This window comes from Larimichthys crocea, chromosome IX, assembly GCF_000972845.2.
Source record: "Larimichthys crocea isolate SSNF chromosome IX, L_crocea_2.0, whole genome shotgun sequence".
NCBI classification, from domain to species: Eukaryota; Metazoa; Chordata; class Actinopteri; family Sciaenidae; genus Larimichthys; species Larimichthys crocea.
In genome coordinates, this window is record NC_040019.1 from 13,421,381 (window position 1) to 13,444,106 (window position 22,726).

The window sequence follows — 22,726 nt, forward strand, 5'->3', positions numbered from 1 at the left end:
CTCATTGATCAAAGTGAACTTCATATTTCTATTATTGACTGATCTGATGATGCATTCAAGGACCACGGTGGAAACAAGCGTGTGTGTTTTTCTTTTCAAACCTCGACGATCAAAATGTTTCTGTAAAAAATTTTTTTCTTATAATTATATATTATTACTGTGGTTATATATTAATTACACATGAAATGTCAGACGTGGTCAGTGAACTCACCGCTGTGATCCTGACAAACGTCGTTAAGTAATTACTGGATTTAAATTTCAGATGTTTGTTTTTGTTTCAGCTGAAAAGTCAAAATAAATAAAATAAAAATCAGGAAATCAGATTTTAAAATAAAAACAAACAGAAATGTGATTTCAGCTCGAGATCGTTCAAATATTAAAAACATGTCAGTCTCTGTTTAATGTTTGCTGCTTTAATAAAGTTTCAAATCTCGAAAATATGAATCAGATATTTCATAAAGATGCTGTTTGAAACGGGCAGTGGAATGATTAATACATTATATTAATATATTATTTGAACATTTGAAATAAACGCAGCTCAGATTTGAAGAGTTGAAATCAGCTGATTGTTGATCAGTAAAAACATTTTCAGCTTTTTTTGTTTCTTGCTGGTTCAAATTCATTTTTAATTAATTCCTCTCGTCAGTTTCTCAGCCTGCGGCTCGTGGCCCGTCAGAGGTCACCAGGTGAAGCTCGCGGGTCATTGACGAAACAAAAAGTGAATTAATAAAGTTTGAAAAACAAACGAAGACTCGTTTAATGATTTTCTGTTGTTTAAATAAAGATCAGGAAGTTTTCATCTTTGACTAAATTCTGTTTTTATGATTTAAATAAAAAACATCAAATTAAAAATCTTGTTTCAGTTTGAAGAGAAATTATTAATTAATTAAATTAGAAATCAGATTTTAAATAAAAACGTTTAATAATTCTTTAACATTTTAATTTGCCTCGCGCTCATCTGAAGTCACGTGATTTGTTTTTAACGACATCAAAGAAAATTAATTGATTTCATTTGATTCCGTGAAGATCAAAGGATCCGACAGACACCGAGAACAGGACGACAGCGGATCCGACAGAGAGGCGCTGCTGGCGGCCTCAGCACGGCCGACCGGCCCGACCCATCAGAACCACCAGAACCAACAGAACCATCAGACACGTGACTTCCAGCTGTTACCCACGTCATATTCACGAGGTTTTTTTTCTTCTTCACGTTTAATTAAAAAACAAAACAAAAACAAATTTTAATGAAAATAAAAATATTAGAAATGTTTCCTGTAAACCAGCTGATTATTTGTTTATTTCATGAATAATTAATGTCTCATTTACATATTTCTGTTTATATTCAATGTTTCTTTTAAAGTTTTTTTTTTAATTAAAATAAAAACGAAATTGAAATTTAAAGTTTCACGTTAAACAATTAAAGATAATTAAAGATCGAAGTTAATTACTGTCATAACTGTATTAACGGTAATAATCGATCCTCTTCTGCGGCGCTCATTGGCTGATAAATATCGATCATCGATTAAATGATTAATTAATCGTCTCCTTTAATTCATGAATAATTAATGAGCTCATTAACATACAGATGAACTTTCGAGTTTTTATTAAATAAAAGTGCATCATTACATGAAGTCCAGCTTAAATAATAAAATGCGTGAGAGACTTCCGGTGTCTGTACAGGTGCGTGCGCGTGGTGCGTTCAGGCTCTCCTCCACCTCGTGGGGCCTTCACGGACTGTTTGTGTGAAATACAAAAAAAGAAATAAAGTTTCTATTGGATACAACTCACGTTTCTATTTACAAGTGAACGCAGCATGTTCGGCTCGGTTCGGGTTGTTTTCGAAAAAGTTCCGAGTTTCTCCGCGTGCAAAAAAAACAAAAAGCAGAAACACAGAAAGTTCCGAGTCCAGCCGAATAAAAACCGGGAGAGTTACGAGCTGTCGTTCTCTGACGTGTGCAGCAGCAGACCGGGACCGGGCCCGGGGCCCGGTTTGTGTTTCTTCAGCAGCTGTGTGATCTTCTCGTCGTCAGAGTTCGGGTCCAGGGGCTTGTTGTAGTCGTCGTCCTCGTCCTCGTTGTCCGAACCTCCCTTCAGCCGCTCGGTCTCGGAGTCCTGCTTCTTCTTGGCCGTGGCCATCTCCGCCGCGTGCTTCTTCCGCCACTTGGTCCTCCGGTTCTGGAACCAAACCTGCGGGACGCACCGGGACACACCGGGACACGAACTCAGTCCAACATCGTTTAATTTAATGGGAGCAGATTAAAATGATTAAAGCTGATGCATTGTGGGAGTCTGAGGCCTTTAACTCATTTAAAATAAAAACAGGAAAATCAGTTTGTTTTAGTGTGTGTGTGTGTGTGTGTGTGTGTGTGTGTGTGTGTGTGTGTGTGTGTGTGTGTGTCTCACCTTCACCTGGCTCTCCGTCATGCCCAGGCTGTACGCCAGCCTCGCCCTCTCGGGTCCCGCCAGATATTTGGTCTGCTCGAAAGTTTTCTCCAGCGCGAAGATCTGCTGCCCGGAGAAGGTGGGCCGGGTGTGCTTCCTCTTCCCGTCCTTATCCAGCAGCACCGAGTTCTGGTCTGGACCACACACACACACACACACACACACACACACACACACGTTAAATCACACTTCACTTTGTTTATACTTTGCACACACGCACGCACACGCGCACACTTACGGGGTGAGCACGCGAACCTGGCGTCCCTCCAGTGCGGGCTCTGCATCACTCCCGGCCAGAAGATCGGCGTCCTGCCCGGCAGATCCGCCAGAGGCTTCGGGTACCGGGCCACCGCCACCGCCGCCGCCGCCGCGCTCGGGCTGAAGTAAAGTCCGGGAGGAGGCGGCGGGCTGAGGCTGCTGAAGCGGGGCAGCCCGGACAGAATCCCCGCCGAGGAGGAGGCGGCGGCCACGGCCACCGTGGAGCCGGCGCAGGTGGCCGTGGGCCGGCTGAGGATGTCGTTTATTCCGTGAGGGGTGGCGGAGGAACACTGCTGCGGGGAGCCGAGCCCCGAGGACAGCCCCGTGGAGCTCTTGATCCCCGGGGAGGACACGGCCATGCCGCCCGGGTTGGGAGAGGTGGTGGCCGGTGAGGTAGAGGAGTTGGGGCCGCTGGAGGAGAGCGGGTAGGCCGGGTACAGCGGGGTCTTCATCTCGGTCATGCTGTGCAGAGCCGCTAGAGGAGGGGTGCTGAGGAGGAAGGCGCTCTGTCGGGACCCGTCCATCTGACCCACCGCTAACATCACAGCTCCTGTGGAGGACCCGGGACGGCTGGAGCTCGGGGCCCAGAGTCCAGAACACTACAGAACCAGAACCCGCTGCTCTCCGCAGTCAAAGCCCATCTCAGTATGACGGAACCAAAAAAACAAAAATCCAAAACTTGGAAAACTGAGCCCAAAGATCCAGACAGAGGAAGAAGAGGCGCGGTGAGCCCCCGCACACAGACCGGCCCCGCACGGCTCCAAGACTCTCTGTGTGCGGAGTTCAAGAAGTTCTGAGACCTGCTGTCCGTCAGGCAGGTCCAAACTTTGAGAGGAGGAACCGGAGCGGCTCTGCACGGATTGGACGGCCTGACGGTGACGTGGCCGCCTGGATTTAAGAAAGGCCTCCTGATTGGCTCAGCAGCTCGGCTGTGATTGGCTGGAATCCGATTTAACGTTCGATGTTTCGAAGAAGAAACGTGATGACGTGTTTACGTTTTTAGCATAAATTATTTTAAAACTTTTAAAACAAAAAATATTTTTTTACAAACTGAAATAAATGTATTCCTCATTAATATTCAAATATGACGTCATGAACATTCTGATTAACTTAATTATAAATGAATTATTAAATAAAACATTAAAAATATTTTTATTTATAATGTGAACAAACAAAAAAAGAAAACAGCTGAGCTATAAAAACATGTGAATTAATCATATTTAATAATAATAATAAAATAAATAATTAGAATAAATTTAAATAATAATTATAATAATAATTAAAATAAATAATTAGAATAATATTTAAATAAATAATTAGAATAATAATTAAAATAATTGTATCAGATTTTCTTTTTATCGTCAGCTACGTGCTAGCACATTTGCTAGTTAATAATGCAGATATACTACAGTAAAACTACAGTAATAATACTACAATAATAATGCAATAATACTACAGTAATAATACTACAATAATAATGCGGTAATACTACAGTAATAATACAATAACACAACAATGATAATGCAGTAACACTACAGTAATAATACAATAACACTACAATAATAATGCAATAATACTACAATAATAATGCAGTAATACTACAGTAATAATACAATAATACTACAGTCATAATGCAGATATACTACTGAAAAACTACAGTAAAACTACAGTAATAATACATTAATACTACAATAATAATGCAGAAATACTACCGTAAAACTACAGTAATTATACAATAATACTACAATAATATTGCAGTAATACTACAATAACACTACAATAATAATGCGTTAATACTACAGTAATAATGCAGTAATACTACAATAATAATGCAGTAATACTACAGTAATAATGCAGTAATACTACAATAATACAATAATACTACAATAATAATGCAGTAATACTACAGTAATAATACAATAACACTACAATAGTAATGCAGTAATACTACAGTAATAATGCAGTATAACTACAGTAATACTACAGTAATAATGTAGTAATACTACAGAAATAATGCAGTACAACTACAGTAATACTGCAGTAATAATGCAGTAAAACTACAGTAACGATACAATAATACTACAGTAATACTACAGTAATAATGTAGTAATACTACAGAAATAATGCAGTACAACTACAGTAATACTGCAGTAATAATGCAGTAAAACTACAGTAACAATACAATAATACTACAGTAATACTACAATAATAATGTAGTAATACTTCAGTAATACAATAATATATAATAATGTAAAACAAGAACAAACAAGGATCTGAAAAATAAAAGTACAAAGACCAGATACTACAGTAATACTGAAGTAATACTGAAGTAATACTGAAGTAATACTACAATAAAACTACAGTAACGCTACAATAATAATAAAACAACAAAAGACAAAAAACTACAAACTCCACAATGCAACGGTGACGTCATTAAAATGTAATTACGTTAATTATGAGCTCTCTCACACACACACACACACACACACACACACACACACACACAGTGATCTGCTCACATTCACTGATACAACGGCGCCGCCTGGTGGACACTCCGAGGATAGCAGCAACTCACCTGAGAACTCAGCTGAGTACTTTTACTTGAAGCTGAGAATACTTGAGTACTTTTACCGCTTGAAGCTGAGAATACTTGAGTACTCTTACCGCATGAAGCTGAGAATACTTGAGTACTCTTACCGCATGAAGCTGAGAATACTTGAGTACTCTTACCGCATGAATACTTGAGTACTTTTACCGCATGAAGCTTAGAATACTTGAGTACACTGTAACAAATTTCTGTAATTTCTACAGTAAAAATTTACAGTATCTTCTTGTTCTAATATTTTACAAGGTGTAACTGTATATTGCAATGCATTATGGGTAAAAAATAATTACAGTAACCTAAAGCATTTTTTCACAGTATCACATTGTAAAATTAGCCTACAGCCTACAGCCTACAGGATGGTTGTGTTTTTACTTGGTTCTGACTGTAAACGGTACATGTACAGTCTAATTACAGTTAAACACTGTTAATAGAAGGCGGTTTGAAAGAGGACATTTGATGGTGGACACAGGAGCGACATCCACCCACTCAACAAAGCCTGAGTACGACGTTATTGGCCTACAAATTAAAATGTGATTCAAGTGGTAACTTAATGCAAAATGATATGACCGTATATGAGACTGGTTCGCGAGTCCAAGTTAGTTACAGAATATGCATGTTGCTGACAGGAACGAAGCGGAAAAAGTGGAAGCTGCAAAACCGGCATTTCGGTAAGAATAATGTTTCTTTATTTGTGTGTGTGTGAGTGTCTGTATTTCACATTGTTTTCTTTATCCTAGTCGTGTTTTATACGGAATATACGGGTTGTGGGACAAATGTTAGCTAGCGAAAAAAGTTAAGCTAACGCTAGCTACGAGCGTTAGCCCGTCACGTCCAGGACCGCGGGAATATGAGACATTATCTAAAACCCTCCAGGTTAGAAAACTGTTGGAGCGAAAGCACATATGTGCATAGTGGCCCGGCTCCACGCTAATGTGACATTAATGCATTAATGAGCGTTTTGCGCGGAAAAGTTGCTCTAAGAAGTAGTGGTGTATGATGTAGCGGAGGCTGATACAGCTCAGAGGCTGAAAACAACGTGAGAGGGACGTGATGTCATTAACGTCATATTAACAGCAGCATTATATGTTGTTATTAACGATGCTCTTATTCGCTGCACTTGATTTAACACAATTAAGTGTTAATAAACACTAGAGGCTAATACAGACTAAACACTGAGAGGATCTGCAGCATTATGTGTTAGTATAATCTGGAGTTATATTTCCACATTTCTATTTCTATGTCATTTACTGTATGTACAGTTGAATGAGTGATGCTGACTGTGAGTTATGAGAATATAATACTGTATTTGTGTCAGTTGAATATAGTGCAGCTAAATAAAAACATTGTGAACTACTTACAGCCTCATAATTAATGTTAGAGAATTTTTAATACGATGAAAATGTAAAGTTTTATTTCCTGCATCAAAATTTCAAATTCACAAACCGTAGACTGTCCTCCTCGTATAATAGCTCTCAAATTTGAATTTATTTGTCCTATTTGTAGTCTAAGACAGGCAGGCTGTGTAATTAAGCATGTTTGTTTTGCTTTTGAACCGTCACTACAGGTGCAGAGGAAAACCCTGGTCAATGAGCGCTACTGCAGAGGGCACAGTGATCATCACCACACATCTGTGAAGACGAATTCAGGTCAAAATTTGTCAGGTACATTTAGATTGGTGACCACGTTTTCATTTGCTGTGTTTTTGGACATACTTTTTTTGTTTTCTCTTTTTTGTACTTTCTAGCCCAGAGATGTACCAGTGCAAACAGTGTGGCCATGAGAGTAAAACTATAATAGGATTTACTCATCATATGAAACTTCACAGTAATGCTCCAAACTGCCCTTTTACCTGTGGCGTCCATGAATGTTCTCGTTCATTCAGAAAATTTGCAGCCTTCAAGTCTCATCTATACAGAGATCACAAGGGATGTAAATCTCACAGGAGTTGTGTGTGCTACTCTAGCAGAGCGTCACCAGCTCCTTCAAGCATACTTAGGTGCTGGGAGTCTTTTCCCTCCTGACATCCACATTGAAAAGGGAACTGAATTTTATGCAAGTGACTATAATGAGAGCATGAAGGTAGCAACTGCTACACTTAACTTCACTCATGACACTACTGTTGCCACTAATGCTGTCACCGTCAAAGGAACAAAGTACAAAAAAGAAATGTATGTTGTTCTAGGACGGAATGACGAGGGCATCCAAATGGGTGAGATTAAGTTGATTTTGATCCACTGTAGCGATTTTGTCTACTTTGTTGTGGAGAAGCAGCTGGCTGTGGAGCTTATTGATTTGGGTATTCACAGTCTAACAGATGAAGTCCATGAGTCAAACTACACATGTGTTAAGCAAGAAGACCTCCTTGATTACTATCCATTAATGGGGTACAAGCTGAATGGTACACCAGTTATAATATTTCATCACTCTCTCCCAGACATATACTGAAATGTCGGCTCTGATGGAGGACATAAGAGAAGCTGTGTTGGCGGTATTACCCAGCCTACCAGAGGATAAAGTCCAGTCACTGCTGAACAAGTTGGCAAGCATTGGCGTGGAGTCCAAATCCGATCTGCAGTTCATTAAAGAGGAGGATCTCCTGGCCAACATCACACCTATCCAGTGCCGGAGGCTTCTCAATGCCTGGCAAACTCAAGGTAAACCACATAAAAATTAAATGCTAATTTCATAACATTGATGTGTATTGAGTGCGATATACTGTACATGTTCTTATGTATATTTCATGTTTGAATTTTGTTTTTTGTAGTTATTGTGCAGCACTATCACAATAGAATGTTTTTTTTTTTCTTATAGATCAAACGTCATATGTGACACTGACTCCTGTGGACCACTCCGACATATTCCTCAGTACCACTACAGAGGATCCTCCATCTTCTGAATCCGACAACACTTCAATGTCAAGCAGTAATACATCCAGAATGACTGTTAATTTAAGTGTCTGGCATGAAAACTTCAGTGTTCCTTGGAACAGAATGCCTCCTGGTATCATAACCGCAATTGCACTGGAGAAACGTCCATCTGCTAAAGACCGCAGGCAAATGGTACGAATCATAGTTGAGGAAATGAGGCTCAATGAACAAAATCTATCAAAGTCTCAATGCCAGTCAATAGCCAAGATGATTGTAAAGCAACATCCTCAGAGCTTTGCTGATGTTATGAGAGATGGCACTGTGATCGGCAGTGGCTATGCATCTCTTATGACTCAACTAAAAACACGAGTAGAACATGTGAATCGTGGAAATTCTCTCTCCAGACGAAGGAAGCAGAAAAGGGTCTCAAATGCACCTGAAGACATAGCCAGAGGACCAGCTGACCAATATGGCTGCGTGAGATGGCAACCTGACTGTCCACCAGGGGAGACTGTAGAGGGTCTTAAAGAGAAAAAGAGTGAAATGCAAGACCTATATCACACTGAAGGACCAGCTGGTGCAGCGAGAGGATATGTAATTCAGTTAATGAAAACAACCTACTACCTACAAAGAAAAAATATCAATGCAAGCCCACCTCCTTCAATTGCTGAGCTGAAGACTGAGTGGCCATATCTTTTCACTCCGAAACAGATGTTCAGCCTTTCAATTTACTCACAGACATTAAAATTCTGGAAAAAATGGAGCAGGCTGTAGAAGAAAAGGGGAAGCTGATCCTTAGGTTCTTCCAGCACACGACAGCAAGGACCAGTACAGATGAGGTTGAGCGCATCCTGGTCAGTTACAACAAAGAAGAAAAGTGTGATCCATGCCCATGCGTGATTCTGCTTCTGATGGCACACTTCAAAGAGAAATATGAGGGGCTCATTTTTACAGGCGATGTAAGTGTAAATTATTATACTGTATGTTGAAGCTTTTGACAATTCCATCAGTTTGATCATGTTACTCAACAGTGGAGCTGAGGGTGATGATAATGTCTTCAATTCAAAATGGTGATAATGTTTCAGTTTATTTTTTCTTTGTCTTACAGGTCTTCTCAACAGCAGCTGACGTTGAGAGAACAAAGCCACTTCCTGAGTCTCCAAGACTCATCGTCTTAGGTAGTGTATTTTTTTAGTCTGTTGCAAAAATAGAGAATGAGACATTTGTTTAACCTATGGAACCTATAATAAACCATAATGTTTTTTATGTTTAGGTGATGTTCTCACAGCAACAACTGATGCTGAGCATTGAGGGCCAATGACTGTGGGTCCCACACCAGAACATTGTGGCTGGAATGGCAGCGCTTTTCTCGTGCTATTACGTCTTTAATCTGGTGTACCAGAGGAGGCGTCGAGCACACTGGAATTCATCCAAAGGTATGTGCTTGAGGGGTTGCAAGTGGATGTATTTGTTTTTACATTTTCCATTATGAATAACATGTAATGTTATTTTTATTCAACTCCCTGCATTTTCATTGTTGCTTGCAACGTCACTTTCTGTTTCAACTTGCATGGACCAGCACATCTGCAATTAATGCAATTTTTAGTTTTTTTGCAGTTTTGCATATTGGAAAATGATAAGCTCATCTCCACAACTTGATGGGGTCTGCTGTTCCTGCAAACAACGTATTTCATTAAGTGTCTTTTTTCTCGGGTTTTGTGATTTGGCTTCATTGGGATCAACCCAACCTCTGGCACAAAGATGACAAAGTGGATCAGTCCAAGAAGTGGGAGGTGCATGAGAAGAGGAACAACAGTGTCAGCCTTCATGTCTCTGCACTTCTCAAAAGATTAATGGATTTGAATGGCTTTGAGCCTGTCGCAAAAGAAAGGGCAATGGCACACTGTATTTCATTAACAAAAGGTGGTTCCAAAATAAGGGAGTTTTTGCATGTTAACTACATGGAGTGCCATATACTGTTTGACTTTTGTTGCTACAAATTTGGTTATACTAAGTGGGTCTGTTGCACTAGTCTTGTGCAGTCTGTTTTATGTTTTTGCCTTCTATGCCTATGCCTGTTTAAAATATGGCAATGAATTTGAAGGAAAGTTCAAGTTTTATGTTTCATACACATCTGGTATTTCAGTTACACTGTATTTAATATACATTGTAATACACTGTATTGAGTCCTAATAAATTTTTTGCAGCACTGACTTGTTTTATTTAACAGCTGAAGATAATCTAATGTGTGTTGATACATTTTGGATTATCAGCAATCAGTGTGCTTATTAGCTAAATGTGCCACAACAAACAAAGATTAACTGTAAAACCTTCTACAATAAAATACTGAATTATGAATAAGTAACAGCTATTTACTGAAAACATTAGTTGCCAGGTAACTCATGTAATTTGAATGTAATACAAGATAAGTTGTAAACTAAAATACAATTAATGGTTGTTTTCCATATAAAACAACAATAATTGCTGTAATTTATATAACACCAAAAAAACTGTAAAAAAAATCCATTAATATACTGTAAATATTTTTACAGTAATTAACAACACTTTTACAGCACTTTATTGGCAACTTTTTTTGCCTGGTATTTACTGTAATTCTAACAGGAAACAGTTACAGTGTACTCTTACCGCATGAATACTTGAGTACTCTTACCGCATGCAGCTGAGAATACTTGAGTACTCTTACCGCATGAAGCTTAGAATACTTGAGTACTTTTACCACATGAAGCTTAGAATACTTGAGTACTCTTACCGCATGAAGCTTAGAATACTTGAGTACTCTTACCGCATGAAGCTTAGAATACTGGTACTCTTACCGCATGAAGCTGAGAATACTTGAGTACTCTTACCGCATGAAGCTGAGAATACTTGAGTACTCTTACCGCATGCAGCTGAGAATACTTGAGTACTCTTACCGCATGCAGCTGAGAATACTTGAGTACTCTTACCGCATGCAGCTGAGAATACTTGAGTACTCTTACCGCATGAAGCTGAGAATACTTGAGTACTTTTACCGCATGAAGCTTAGAATACTTGAGTATCTTACCGCATGAAGCTTAGAATACTTGAGTACCTTACAGCATGACTTAGATACTTGAGTACTCTTACCGCATGAAGCTGAGGATACTTGAGTACTTTTACCGCATGAAGCTGGGAAACTTGAGTACTCTTACCGCATGAATACTTGAGTACTTTTACCGCATGAAGCTGAGAATACTGTGATACTTTTACCGCCTGAAGCTGAGAATACTTGAGTACTCTTACCGCATGACTACTGAGTACTTTTACCGCTGAAGCTTAGAATATTGAGTACTCTTACCGCATGCAGCTGAGAATACTTGAGTACTTTTACCGCATGAGCAGATACTGAGTACTTTTACAGCATGAAGCTAGAAACTTGAGTACTCTTACCGCATGAGCTTAGAATACTTGAGTCTCTTACCGCATGAAGCTGAGAATACTTGAGTACTCTTACAACTTGAAGCTTAGAATACTTGAGTACTCTTACAGCATGAAGCTGAGAATACTTGAGTACTCTTACAACTTGAAGCTGAGAATACTTGAGTACTTTTACCGCATGAAGCTTAGAATACTTGAGTACTCTTACCGCATGAAGCTGAGAATACTTGAGTACTCTTACCGCATGAAGCTGAATACTTGAGTACTCTTACCGCATGAAGCGAGATACTTAGTACTCTTACCGATGAAGCTTAGAACTTGAGTACTCTTACCGCATCAAGCTAGAGAACTGAGAATACCTGAGTACTTTTACCGCATGAAGCTGAGAATACTTGAGTACTTTTACCGCATGAAGCTGAGAATACTTGAGTACTCTTACAACTTGAAGCTGAGATCTTGGTACTTTTACGCGCTGAAGTTAGAATACTTGAGTACTCTTACCGCATGAAGCTTAGAATACTTGAGTACTCTTACCGCATAGCTGCTGAGAATACTTGAGTACTTTACCGCATGAAGCGAATACTTGGTACTCTTACCTGAATCTTGAGTACTTTTACCGCATGAAGGAGAATACTTGAGTACTTTTACAGCATGAAGCTGAGAATACTTGAGTACTCTTACGCATGAAGCTTAGAATACTTGAGTACTCTTACCGCATGAAGCTGAGAATACTTGAGTACTTTTACCGCATGAAGCTGCGAATACTTGGTATCTTACCGCATGATACTGGTACTTTTACCGCATGAAGCTTAGAATACTTGAGTACTCTTACCGCATGCAGCTGAGAATACTTGAGTACTTTTACCGCATGAAGCTGAGAATACTTGAGTACTTTTACAGCATGAAGCTGAGAATACTGAGTACTCTTACCGCCTGAAGCTTAGAATACTTGAGTCTTTACCGCATGAAGCTGAGATACTTGAGTCTCTTACAGCATGAAGCTGAGAATACTTGAGTACTCTTAGCATGAATACTTGAGTACTCTTACCGCATGAATCACTTGATACTTTTACCGCTGAAGCGAGAATACTTGAGTACTTTTACAGCATGAAGCTGAGAATAATGAGTACTCTTACCGCATGAAGCTAGAATACTTGAGTACTTTACCGCATGAAGCTGAGAATACTTGAGTCTTTTACCGCATGCAGCTGAGAATACTTGAGTACTCTTTACGCATGATACTTGAGTACTTTTACCGCATGAAGCTTAGAATACTTGAGTCTCTTACCGCATGCAGCTGAGAATACTTGGTACTTTTACCGCACTGAAGCTGAGATACTTGAGTACTTTACAGCATGAAGCTGAGAATACTTGAGTATCTTACCGCATGAACTGAGAATACTTGTACCTACAACTTGAAGCTTGATACTTGATACTCTTACAGCATGAAGCTGAGATACTTGAGTACTCTTACAGCATGAAGTGAGGAATACTTGAGTATTTACCGCATGAGCTTAGAATACTTGAGTACTCTTACCGCATGAAGCTGAGAATACTTGAGTACTCTTACCGCATGAAGCTTAGAATACTTGAGTACTCTTACCGCATGAAGCTGAGAAACTTGAGTAATCTTACCGCATGAGCTTAGAATACTTGATACTCTTACCGCATGAAGCTGAGATACCTGAGTACTTTTACCGCATGAAGCTGAGAATACTTGAGTACTTTTACCGCATGAAGCTGAGAATACCTGAGTACTTTTACGCATGAAGCTGAGATACTTGAGTATTTACCGCACTGAAGCTGAGCTATTGAGTTACTCTTACCGCATGAAGCTGAGAATACTTGATGACTCTTACAACTTGAAGCTGAGAATCTTGATTTTTACCGCATGAGCTTGAATACTTGGAGTACTCTTACCGCATGAAGCTGAGAATACTTGAGTACTCTTACCATGCAGTGAGAATACTTGAGTACTCTTACCGCTGACTACTTGATACTCTTACCGCATGAAGCTTAGAATACTTGAGTACTCTTTACCGCATGAAGCTGAGAATACTTGAGTACTCTTACCGCATGAAGCTGAGAATACTTGAGTACTCTACCGCATCTGATACTTGAGTACTCTTACCGCATGAAGCTTCGAATACTGAAGTACTCTTACCGCATGAAGCTGAGAATACTTGAGTACTCTTACAAATTGAAGCTGAGAATACTTGAGTACTCTTACAGCATGAAGCTGAGAATACTTGGTCCTTCAACTTGAAGCTTAGAATACTTGAGTACTTTTACCGCATGAAGCTGAGAATACTTGAGTACTCTTACCGCATGAAGCTTAGAATATGAGTACTCTTACCGCATGAATACTTTAGAACTTTTACACTTGAAGCTTAGAATACTTGAGTACTCTTACCGCATGAAGCTTAGAATACTTGAGTACTCTTACCGCATGAAGCTGAGATACTGATACTCTTACCGCATGAACTGAGAATACTTGATACTCTTACCGCATGAAGCTGAGATACTTGAGTACTCTTACCGCATGAAGCTGAGAATACTTTTACCGCATGAAGCTGAGAATACTTGAGTACTCCTCCTCGTATGGACTGATATGAAAGCTGCAGTCTGAGTTACACCACCTGTCGCTGCAGGTGCAGCAGATCCAGGACCAGTTTCTTTCCAAAGCCATCAGCAGCCTGAACGCACCGGCCCCCAACATGAAAACCTGTGCAGTAACTTTACTTCATAACTTCCTGTGCAACAATCTGACCTGTGTCAGGAGCCGTAACCTCACGTGCAATAACTGTGATGGCGTTTACCGAGAACGATGCAGCACGAGAACGATGCAGCACGAGAACGATGCAGCACGAGAACGATGCAGCACTCCCTTCTTTTGAAACGGTTTCCTCTGCACAGCATCTTTATTTTATTGTTGCATTTGTATTGAAGTGTTTTGATCCTGTTACATGAGCAGTCAGTCTATCGTACGACTTTGAAATCAACCTTTTTGAAGCTTCAGTGTTCTTGTTACCATGGTAACTCATGAGTTATTTCACGAGCTCACGACTAAACTTTACAGCCTGAACACGACGTCACAGCTCGGTGACATGTGCAACATTTCATGACAACTGTACCGAGCTCCTCGCTGAGGCGTGTCAAACACCTGAACACGAGCGTTACATCAGTGAAGCTGAGCAGCTACAGGTGTGTCAGCATTAATATTGTTTCCTTAATGTTTTCATGTGGTGCATAAATAAAGAGCAGGCTGGTCTCAGTTCTCAGATGTTTATTGATTCACTCTCGTGCCATCAGTTTCTGCTTCTTCAGCTTCTTCTGTGAAACCTGCAACACAAACTCAGAGTTAGTCTGTCGCTGATGACGGCGAGCGGCGGCTCTGCAGCAGCAGCTGCTCAGATCATTAGTTTGTTTTCATGGAGAATCCAAAGGTGTCCTAAGGAGTCATCACTGCAGCTACACCTCCTCCTCCTCCTCCTCCTCCTCCTCCTCCTCTCACCTTCTTCTTCTGGGCCACCTCCTCCTCTGGTTTGGGGACGATCTGCTCCTTCTCGGTGAGGATCATCTCGATGTGGCACGGGGAGCTCATGTAGGGGTTGATGCGGCCGTGGGCGCGGTACGTGCGCCTCCTCATCTTGGGAGCTTTGTTCACCTGGATGTGCTCGATGACCAGAGAGTCCACGTCCAGACCCTGAAGGGACCAGGACATGGGTCACAGCAGAACCAGAACAACAGTCTGAGCAGTACTTCTGTGTTCAAGTCCAACATTAAAGTCCTTGTGACAAAGTCAACATTCAGATTTTCTACAAACACGTCAGACTTCAGCCTGAAAGATCAAATAATAATTAATTCTGTTTTTAACCCTTTAAATGTTCTTTAATTAAACTAAGATCACTGTCTTAATCTGGTGCTGATCTGTCAGTCAGAGGATGAACACGCTCTGATCGGGTCAAACAGCGCCATCAGGTGGACAGGGACAGCGTGGACATGAACTCTTTATTTAAATGAGTAACAGGACGTTCTGATTCTGTAGCTCAGACACTGAAAACATTCATCCGTCTCTTCAGTAAAAACAAACCACGGTCACGTGACCTCGTCTCCACGGTCACGTGACCTCGTCTCCACGGTCACGTGACCTCGTCTCCGTGTCCTCACCTTCAGCTCGGCGTTGCTCTCGGCGTTCTTCAGCATGTGCAGCAGGAACTCTGCACTCTTCTTAGGCCAACGGCCCTGAGTCCAGCCGAACTGCTTGGCCTGCACACACACACAGTGAGACACACACACAGTGAGAGACACACACACACACACACACACAGTGAGACACACACACAGTGAGACACACACACAGTGAGAGACACACACACACACACAGTGAGACACACACACAGTGAGACACACAGAGACAGTGCTTCCCTCAGTGTGTCGTCCCCCCGTCCCCGCTCTGCTCAGACTAACGTGTTGTTTTCATGGTGAATCCAAAGGTGTCCTAAGATGTCATCATGGCAGAGACACAGAGAGACAGACAGAGACACAGACAGACAGAGACAGCTGACCTGTGCGCAGCGTCCCACTCCTCCGTTGTAGCGTCTGAAGGGGACACACTGGTGCTTGACGACCACGTCCCTCAGGTACTTGTTGGCCTTGCGGATGTGCATGCCTTTGATGGCCTGGGCCGTCTCACGGGTGTTCTGGTGAAGAAACGAGCGTCCACAAACATCAGTGAGTCACCATGGCAACAGACAGACACCGAGGACGACAACCTGACCACTTCCTGTGTGAGCTGATCCAGACTCACCTGAGAGTCTGACTCAGTCTACCTGCAGACATGTTAGACTCAACGTCCTCACACAGACAGGTGTTACACATGCTGACACATCTGGCCCCCTCCACATCTGGCCCCCTCCACATCTGCCCCCTCCACATCTGGCCCTGCACTGATCGTTCTTCTCAGTCGCTGAACGTAAACTTAAACTCTACCAGGCGTTTGTGCTGAACGTTCTAACTCGTGATGAACCTGACGGTCTGCGTACAGAGACGATCAGCATCAATCATACCGACATGACAGGAAGCCAGACACAGAACATGCTGGATTTTCAAAATAAAACACCCCGTGCAAACAGAGACGAGAGAAACAAATGAAGTATGTAACAGACACATGTAACATGTTTAGATCACGAGCAGGAGAACGAGCTAACCTGACAAACACGAGAGAGAGAGTGTGTGTGTGTGAGTGTGAGAGTGTGTGTGTGTGTGTGTGTGTGTGTGTGTGTGTGTGTGTGTCTGAGTGTGAGAGTGTGTGTGTGTGTGTTACCTTGAAGTGCACCCGCAGGTTGGAGCCCCTCGACTTGCATGCTGAAAGAGACAGAGACAGAGTCAGACACAGACAGAGCTCCATCACACTGAGGGTGGAGCTGACGGAGGCTCAGATCTTCATCAGGTTGTTTTCATGTGTAATCCAAAGGTGTCCTAAGAAGTCATCACAGCCGCCGTGACACACACACACACACACACACACACACACACACACACACACACACACACGGTGGGCTGCTCTTATCAGGCGATAACATCTCCATGAACCTGTTCTCTGGTTGGAGCTGGTCTATACTAAACTGATGTTCACCTGGGTTACCACATCCAACGTGACGTGCCCACATGGCCACGTTTGCTTCAGGGAAAATTTTTCAGAAGCTTCTCAAGGAAACCTCGACTGTGTTTGCACCTCGCTTTCAGTCAGTTTACTGCAGGAGAGGACGTCAGTCTGTCTCCATGGGAACGAGCTGCTCTGCCTGAAACACTGACCTCAACACTCAAACACGTTTACCTGAACACACTGAGACACCTCAACACTCAAACACGTTTACCTGAACACACTGAGACCTCAACACTCAAACACGTTTACCTGAACACACTGAGACACTCAAACACGTTTACCTGAACACACAGACTAGACGTCACCTCAACGAACTACAACTAACTAAAGACCTTCTACCTGAACAACGACCTCACACACACGGCCAACCAGGAGACACCTCAACACCTCAACACACCTACATGGAGACCCTCACTATGTTTACCTGAACACACTGAGACCTCAACCTCAAACAAGCGTTACCTAACACCACTGAGACCTCCAACATCTCAAACAAACAGTTACACTGAACACCTGAACCTCCACACTCAAACACACCGTTTACCTGAACACACGAGACCTCAACACTCAAGACACTTACCTGACACACTGAGAACCTCAACACTCAAACACGTTTACCCTGAACACACTGAACTCACCCAACACGTTTAGCTCAACTAGCGAACACTCAAACACTTTACCTGAACACACTGAGATCCTCAACACTCAAACCGTTTTACCTGAACACACTGAGACACTCAAACACGTTTACCTGAACACACTGAGACCTCAAACACTCAAACACGTTTACCTGAACAACTGAGACACTCAAACACGTTTACCCGGAACACCTGGAGAAACTGATGCCATCTACACAAAAAATACTCTACTGTCCGCACACACACACACACACACACACACCACACTACACTCGGTACACACTTGGTCGGGCTCCCTCTCCGGGTCAAGAGAGTACGGACCAGTCTTCAGAATCTGCACAGACAAAAATTAAATTTTAAATTAATTTTAAATAATAAACAGACTTCTCATGCGGTTAGCCACGTTAGCTTCAGTTCTCGACAACTGTACTGTTACTGGAACAACGTTAACTGACGGTAACAGACGTTACTGACGGTAACAGACTTACTGAAGGTAACATCACGGCACGGTCCGTGGTATAACTGGACGTTGGGCCGGTAATATTTTTCTTTACATTTCGTTTCATTCCCGTCATTTTGTGTCCCGTTCGTCGGTAACACGGAGCCAACATGCGGCATGAACGTGAGAGCAGAGCCGGCCGGCTTCAACACGTCAAACTACCCGGTACCGGACAAATATCACGGGACAACACCGCGCGGGGGATGAAGGGTCGTTATAAACAGACAGAAATGAGAAGGTTCCGGCGGGATGGCGCAGATTAACGGCAGATTAACGGCAATTAACGGCAGACTCAGACAGCAGCGGAGGAGCGGCTCCTACCTGCGAGGCCGCGGCGGGAAGAGGAAGAGCGGGGCCGCGGGGGCTTCTTCTGCGTCTGCGCGGGGCTTCTTCTGCGTCTGCGCAGAAACTGCCCCCTGCGTGGACGGGAGGGGAGGGGCCGACGGGAAGAAGATGATATTAATATAATTAATAATTTACTAATTATTCTGATGATTTAATCATTCATGGGCCGCTCATTACAACCCGTGTGTTTTAAATAATTTATAATTTAATCATAATTTATATGTTAGCCGTTAGCTACATTAGCACTAGCTCCAAACAGCTCTGTTAGCTTAGCTTAGCTTAGCTTAGCTTAGCTTCTTCTCTTCTTCTTCTTCTTCTTCTTCTTCTTCTTCTCTGCTGTCTAACCGCAGTCTGCATCCTTATTGCTGCACACAGCGCCCTCTGCTGGACTGTTCTGCTCCCTTTTTCTTTTTTTAATTATTGTAATTAACCAGTTTAAAGCAAACTCCTCACTGCTCCTCTACGCTCCACATTAACTCCTCATGATCTCATCCTCACATCTCCACATTAACTCCTCATGATTCTCTCCTCTAATCCCACATTAACTCCTCATGATCTCCTCCTCTACTCGCACAAACTCCTCATGATTCTCCTCCTCTACATTCCACATTAACTCCTCATGATTCTCCTCCTCACACTCCACATAACCCTCATGATCTCCTCCTCTACATCTCCACATTAACTCCATGATTCTCCTCCTCTACTCTCCACATTAACTCCTCATGATTCCCTCCTCTATCTCCACATTAACTCCTCACTGCTCCTCTCATCCCATGACAACAGTCACATGCTGCATGTCTCCACAGCTACACCCAGCAGCTGATGTTTACCTGACACACTGAGTGTGTTCTTCAGTTAGTGTGCTCTGCGCCTCCACCACACCACCCTGCTGCTACACCTTTACACAGACGAAACGGGACAAAATGACGGAATGGTAACGAAATGGGTAACGAATTTAACCGGGCCCACGTCGTTTATATCCACGCGACGTCCCGGTGAGTGTTCTTCAAAGTCTAGGGTACCGTCTGTTACCGTCAGTAACGTCTGTCAGAGCTAACTGAAGCTAAGTGGCTAACTCATGAGAAGTCTGTTTATTAATGTAAAATAATTTAAATATTTAATTTTTTGTCTGTGCAGATTCTGAAGATGGTCCGCTGACTCTCTCGACCCGGAGAACCCGACCAAGTGTGAGTACGTGTGTGTGTGTGTGTGTTGTGTTGGTGTGTGTGTGGCATAGATTATTATGTTGTGTGGGATAGGTCCAGTGTATCAGACTGTGCTCACGTGTTGTCAGGGTAACGTGTTTGAGTGTGAGCCATGGTGTTCAGGTAAAACGTGTTTTTGAGTCGGTGTTAGGTCTCAGTGTGGTTTCAGGTAAACGTGTTTGAGTGTTGAGGTCTCAGCTGGTGTTCAGGTAAACGTGTTTTGAGTGTTGAGGTCTCAGTTGTTCATGTAAACCGTGTGTGAGGGTTGAGTCTCCAGTGTGTTCAGGTAAACGTGTTTTGAGTGGTTGAGGGTCTCAGTGTGTGTTAGGTAACGTGGTTGAAGTGTTGAGGTCTCAGTGTGTTCAGGTAACGTGTTTGAGTGTTGAGGAGTGTCTCAGTGTGTTCAGGTAAACGTGTTTTTGAGTGTTGAGGTGTCTCAGTGTGTTCAGGTAAACGGGTTGAGGTTTGAGGTCTCAGGTGTGTTCAGGTAAACGTGTTTGAGTGTTGAGGTGTCTCAGTGTGTTTCAGGTAAACGTGTTTGAGTGTTGAGGTCGTTGTGTTCAGGTAAACGTGTTAGTGTTGAGGTCTCAGTGTGTTCAGGTAAAAGTGTGGTTGAGTGTTGAGTGTCTCAGTGTGTTCAGGTAAACGTGTTTGAGTGTTGAGGTCTCAGTGTGTTCAGGTAAACGTGTTTGAGTGTTGAGTGTCTCAGTGTGTTCAGGTAAACGTGTTTGAGTGTTGAGGTCTCAGTGTGTTCAGGTAAACGTGTTTGAGTGTTGAGGTCTCAGGGTTCAGGTAAACGTTTTTTGAGTGTTGAGGTGTCTCAGTGTGCTCAGGTAAACGTGTTTGAGTGTTGAGTGTCTCAGTGTGTTTCAGGTAAACGTGTTTTGAAGTGTTGAGGTTCTCCGTGTGGTTCAGGTAAACGTGGTTTGAGTGTTGAGGTCTCAGTGTGTCAGGTAAACGTGTTTGAGTGTTGAGGTCTCAGTGTGTTCAGGTAAACGTGTTTGAGTGTCTCAGTGTGTTCAGGTAAACGTTTTTGAGTGTTGAGGTGTCTCGATGTGGAGTAAACGTGTTTGAGTGTTGAGGTCAGTGTTTCAGGCAGAGCAGCTCGTTCCAATGGAGACACGGAACGTCCTCTCCTGCAGTAAACTGACTGAAAGCGAGGTGCAAACCAGTCGAGGTTCCTTGAGAAAGCTTCGAAAATTTTTCCCTGAAGCAAACGTGGCCATGTGGGCACGTCACGTGGATGTGGTACCCAGTTGAACTCAGTTTAGTATAGACCAGCTCCACCAGAGAACAGGTTCATGGAGATGTTATCGCCTGAAAAGAGGCAGCCCACCGGTGTGTGTGTGTGTGTGTGGCTGTGGGTCAGTGTCACGGCGGGCCTGTGATGACTTCTAGGACACCTTTGGAATTACACAGAAAACAACCTGAATGAAGATCTGGAGCCTCCGCAGCTCCCCCTCAGTGTGATGGACTCTGTCTGTGTCTGACCTGTCCTGGTCTCTTCAGCATGCAAGTCGAGGGGCTCCAACCTGCGGGTGCACTAAGTATCACACACTCACACTCTCACACACTCTCACTCTCCACTCAGACACAACACACACCACACACTCTCACTCACACACACACACACAAACACCTCTCACACTCAGACCACACACACCCAAACTACTCACACCACACACAACACACACTCCAACACACACCACCGCTCACACTCAACCCACACCTACACACACACTCTCTCGCGTGTTTGTCAGGTTAGCTCGTCCCTGCTCGTGATCTAACATGTTTACATGTGTCTGTTACATACTTCATTTTGTTGCTTCGTCGCGGTTTGCACGGGGTGTTTTATTTTTGAAAATCCAGCATGTTCTGTGTCTGGCTTCCTGTCATGTCGGTATGATTGATCTGATCGTCTCGGTACGCAGACCGTCAGGTTCAACGGTTAGAACGTTCAGCCACAAACGCCTGGTAGAGTTAAGTTTACGTTCAGCGACTGAGAGAAGATCAGTGCAGGGCCAGATGTGGAGGGCCAGATGTGGAGGGGCCAGATGTGGAGGGGGCCAGATGTGGAGGGGGCCAGGTGGTGGAGGGGGGGGGCCGAGGTGGAGGGGGCCAGATGTGGAGGGGGCCAGATGTGGAGGGGCCGATGTGGAAGGGGGCCAGAGTGGAGGGGGCCAGATGTGGAGGGGGCTAGAGATGTGGAGGGGCCAGATGTGGAGGGGGCAGATGTGGTCAGCCATGTGTAAACACCTGTCCGTGTGGAGGATGACGTTGGTCTAACATGTGCTGCCAGGTTAGACTGAGTCAAGACCCTCTCAGGTGTAGTATGGATCAGCTCACACAGGAAGTGGTCCTGTTGTCGTCCTCGGTTTGGTATGTCTGGTTGCCATGTTACACTCACTGATGTTGTGGGACGCTTCGTTTTCTCACACAGAACACCGTGAGCACGGCCCAGGCGCATCAAAAGGCATGCACATCCGCCAGGCCAACCAGTACCTGCGGGACCTGGTCCGTCAAGCACCATGGTCCCTTCAAACGCGAACAAACGAGTAGGAGTGGGACCTGCGCACGTCAGCTGTCTGCTCTGTCCTCTTGTTTCTTGTCTGTCGTTCTCTGTTTTCCTGTGTCTGTGTCTCTGTCTGTAGGTCTCGTTGTCTGTGTCTCCTGCATGCATGGAGACAATCTTATGGACACCCTTTGGATCAACCATGAAAACAAACACGTTAGTCTGGAGCAGAGGCGGGGACGGGGGGACGAACACGGAGGGAGCAACTGA

The 22,726-nt window shown here is 43.1% G+C and overlaps 2 protein-coding genes, 2 long non-coding RNA genes, 3 other non-coding genes and 1 pseudogene across 7 annotated transcripts; 3 read left to right on the top strand and 5 right to left on the bottom strand.

Moving 5' to 3' along the window:
- Nucleotides 1-1,493: 1,493 nt before the first annotated feature.
- nkx6.1 (NK6 homeobox 1) lies at nucleotides 1,494-3,732 on the bottom strand. Its single transcript, XM_027282170.1, has 3 exons — nucleotides 2,681-3,732; nucleotides 2,404-2,576; nucleotides 1,494-2,187 (listed from the first exon to the last, which is right to left on the bottom strand). Exons 1-3 carry the CDS (start codon nucleotides 3,240-3,242, stop codon nucleotides 1,930-1,932), a joined length of 993 nt encoding a protein of 330 aa, XP_027137971.1. The 5' UTR covers nucleotides 3,243-3,732; the 3' UTR covers nucleotides 1,494-1,929.
- A 1,782-nt stretch (nucleotides 3,733-5,514) lies between these two features.
- On the top strand, nucleotides 5,515-14,486 carry LOC113746464 (uncharacterized; annotated as a pseudogene).
- Nucleotides 14,487-14,858: 372 nt separating this feature from the next.
- On the bottom strand, nucleotides 14,859-18,222 carry rpl17 (ribosomal protein L17). Its single transcript, XM_027282174.1, has 6 exons — nucleotides 18,177-18,222; nucleotides 16,916-16,956; nucleotides 16,158-16,292; nucleotides 15,760-15,858; nucleotides 15,104-15,295; nucleotides 14,859-14,931 (listed from the first exon to the last, which is right to left on the bottom strand). Exons 3-6 carry the CDS (start codon nucleotides 16,257-16,259, stop codon nucleotides 14,884-14,886), a joined length of 441 nt encoding a protein of 146 aa, XP_027137975.1. The 5' UTR covers nucleotides 16,260-16,292; nucleotides 16,916-16,956; nucleotides 18,177-18,222; the 3' UTR covers nucleotides 14,859-14,883.
- Nucleotides 14,995-15,060, bottom strand: LOC113746472 (small nucleolar RNA SNORD58). Its single transcript, XR_003462899.1, has one exon. It is a non-coding gene; the product is annotated as a small nucleolar RNA SNORD58 (small nucleolar RNA).
- On the bottom strand, nucleotides 16,045-16,110 carry LOC113746473 (small nucleolar RNA SNORD58). The gene has a single exon (XR_003462900.1). It is a non-coding gene; the product is annotated as a small nucleolar RNA SNORD58 (small nucleolar RNA).
- LOC113746474 (small nucleolar RNA SNORD58) lies at nucleotides 17,022-17,090 on the bottom strand. Its single transcript, XR_003462901.1, has one exon. It is a non-coding gene; the product is annotated as a small nucleolar RNA SNORD58 (small nucleolar RNA).
- Nucleotides 18,223-19,768: 1,546 nt separating the features above from the next.
- On the top strand, nucleotides 19,769-21,491 carry LOC113746448 (uncharacterized). The gene is made up of 2 exons (XR_003462882.1): nucleotides 19,769-19,926; nucleotides 21,454-21,491. It is a non-coding gene; the product is annotated as an uncharacterized LOC113746448 (long non-coding RNA).
- Nucleotides 20,363-20,794, top strand: LOC113746450 (uncharacterized). Its single transcript, XR_003462884.1, has 4 exons — nucleotides 20,363-20,383; nucleotides 20,422-20,488; nucleotides 20,529-20,722; nucleotides 20,760-20,794. It is a non-coding gene; the product is annotated as an uncharacterized LOC113746450 (long non-coding RNA).
- Nucleotides 21,492-22,726: the final 1,235 nt, after the last annotated feature.

Bases quoted from the DNA above. Each gene is read 5' to 3' on its own strand.
- rpl17 (XM_027282174.1), bottom strand. From the start codon at position 16,259: ATGCACATCCGCAAGGCCAACAAGTACCTGAGGGACGTGGTCGTCAAG. The intron at 15,296-15,759 runs GTGAGGACACGG...TGGTCCCTTCAG, and splicing joins AGAGCAACGCCGAGCTGAAG to GGTCTGGACGTGGACTCTCT. The intron at 14,932-15,103 runs GTGAGAGGAGGA...TTTGTGTTGCAG, and splicing joins AGGTGGCCCAGAAGAAGAAG to GTTTCACAGAAGAAGCTGAA.
- nkx6.1 (XM_027282170.1), bottom strand. From the start codon at position 3,242: ATGTTAGCGGTGGGTCAGATGGACGGGTCCCGACAGAGCGCCTTCCTC. The intron at 2,577-2,680 runs GTAAGTGTGCGC...TGTGTGGTCCAG, and splicing joins CAGGTTCGCGTGCTCACCCC to ACCAGAACTCGGTGCTGCTG. The intron at 2,188-2,403 runs GTGAGACACACA...TGCGTCCCGCAG, and splicing joins TGACGGAGAGCCAGGTGAAG to GTTTGGTTCCAGAACCGGAG.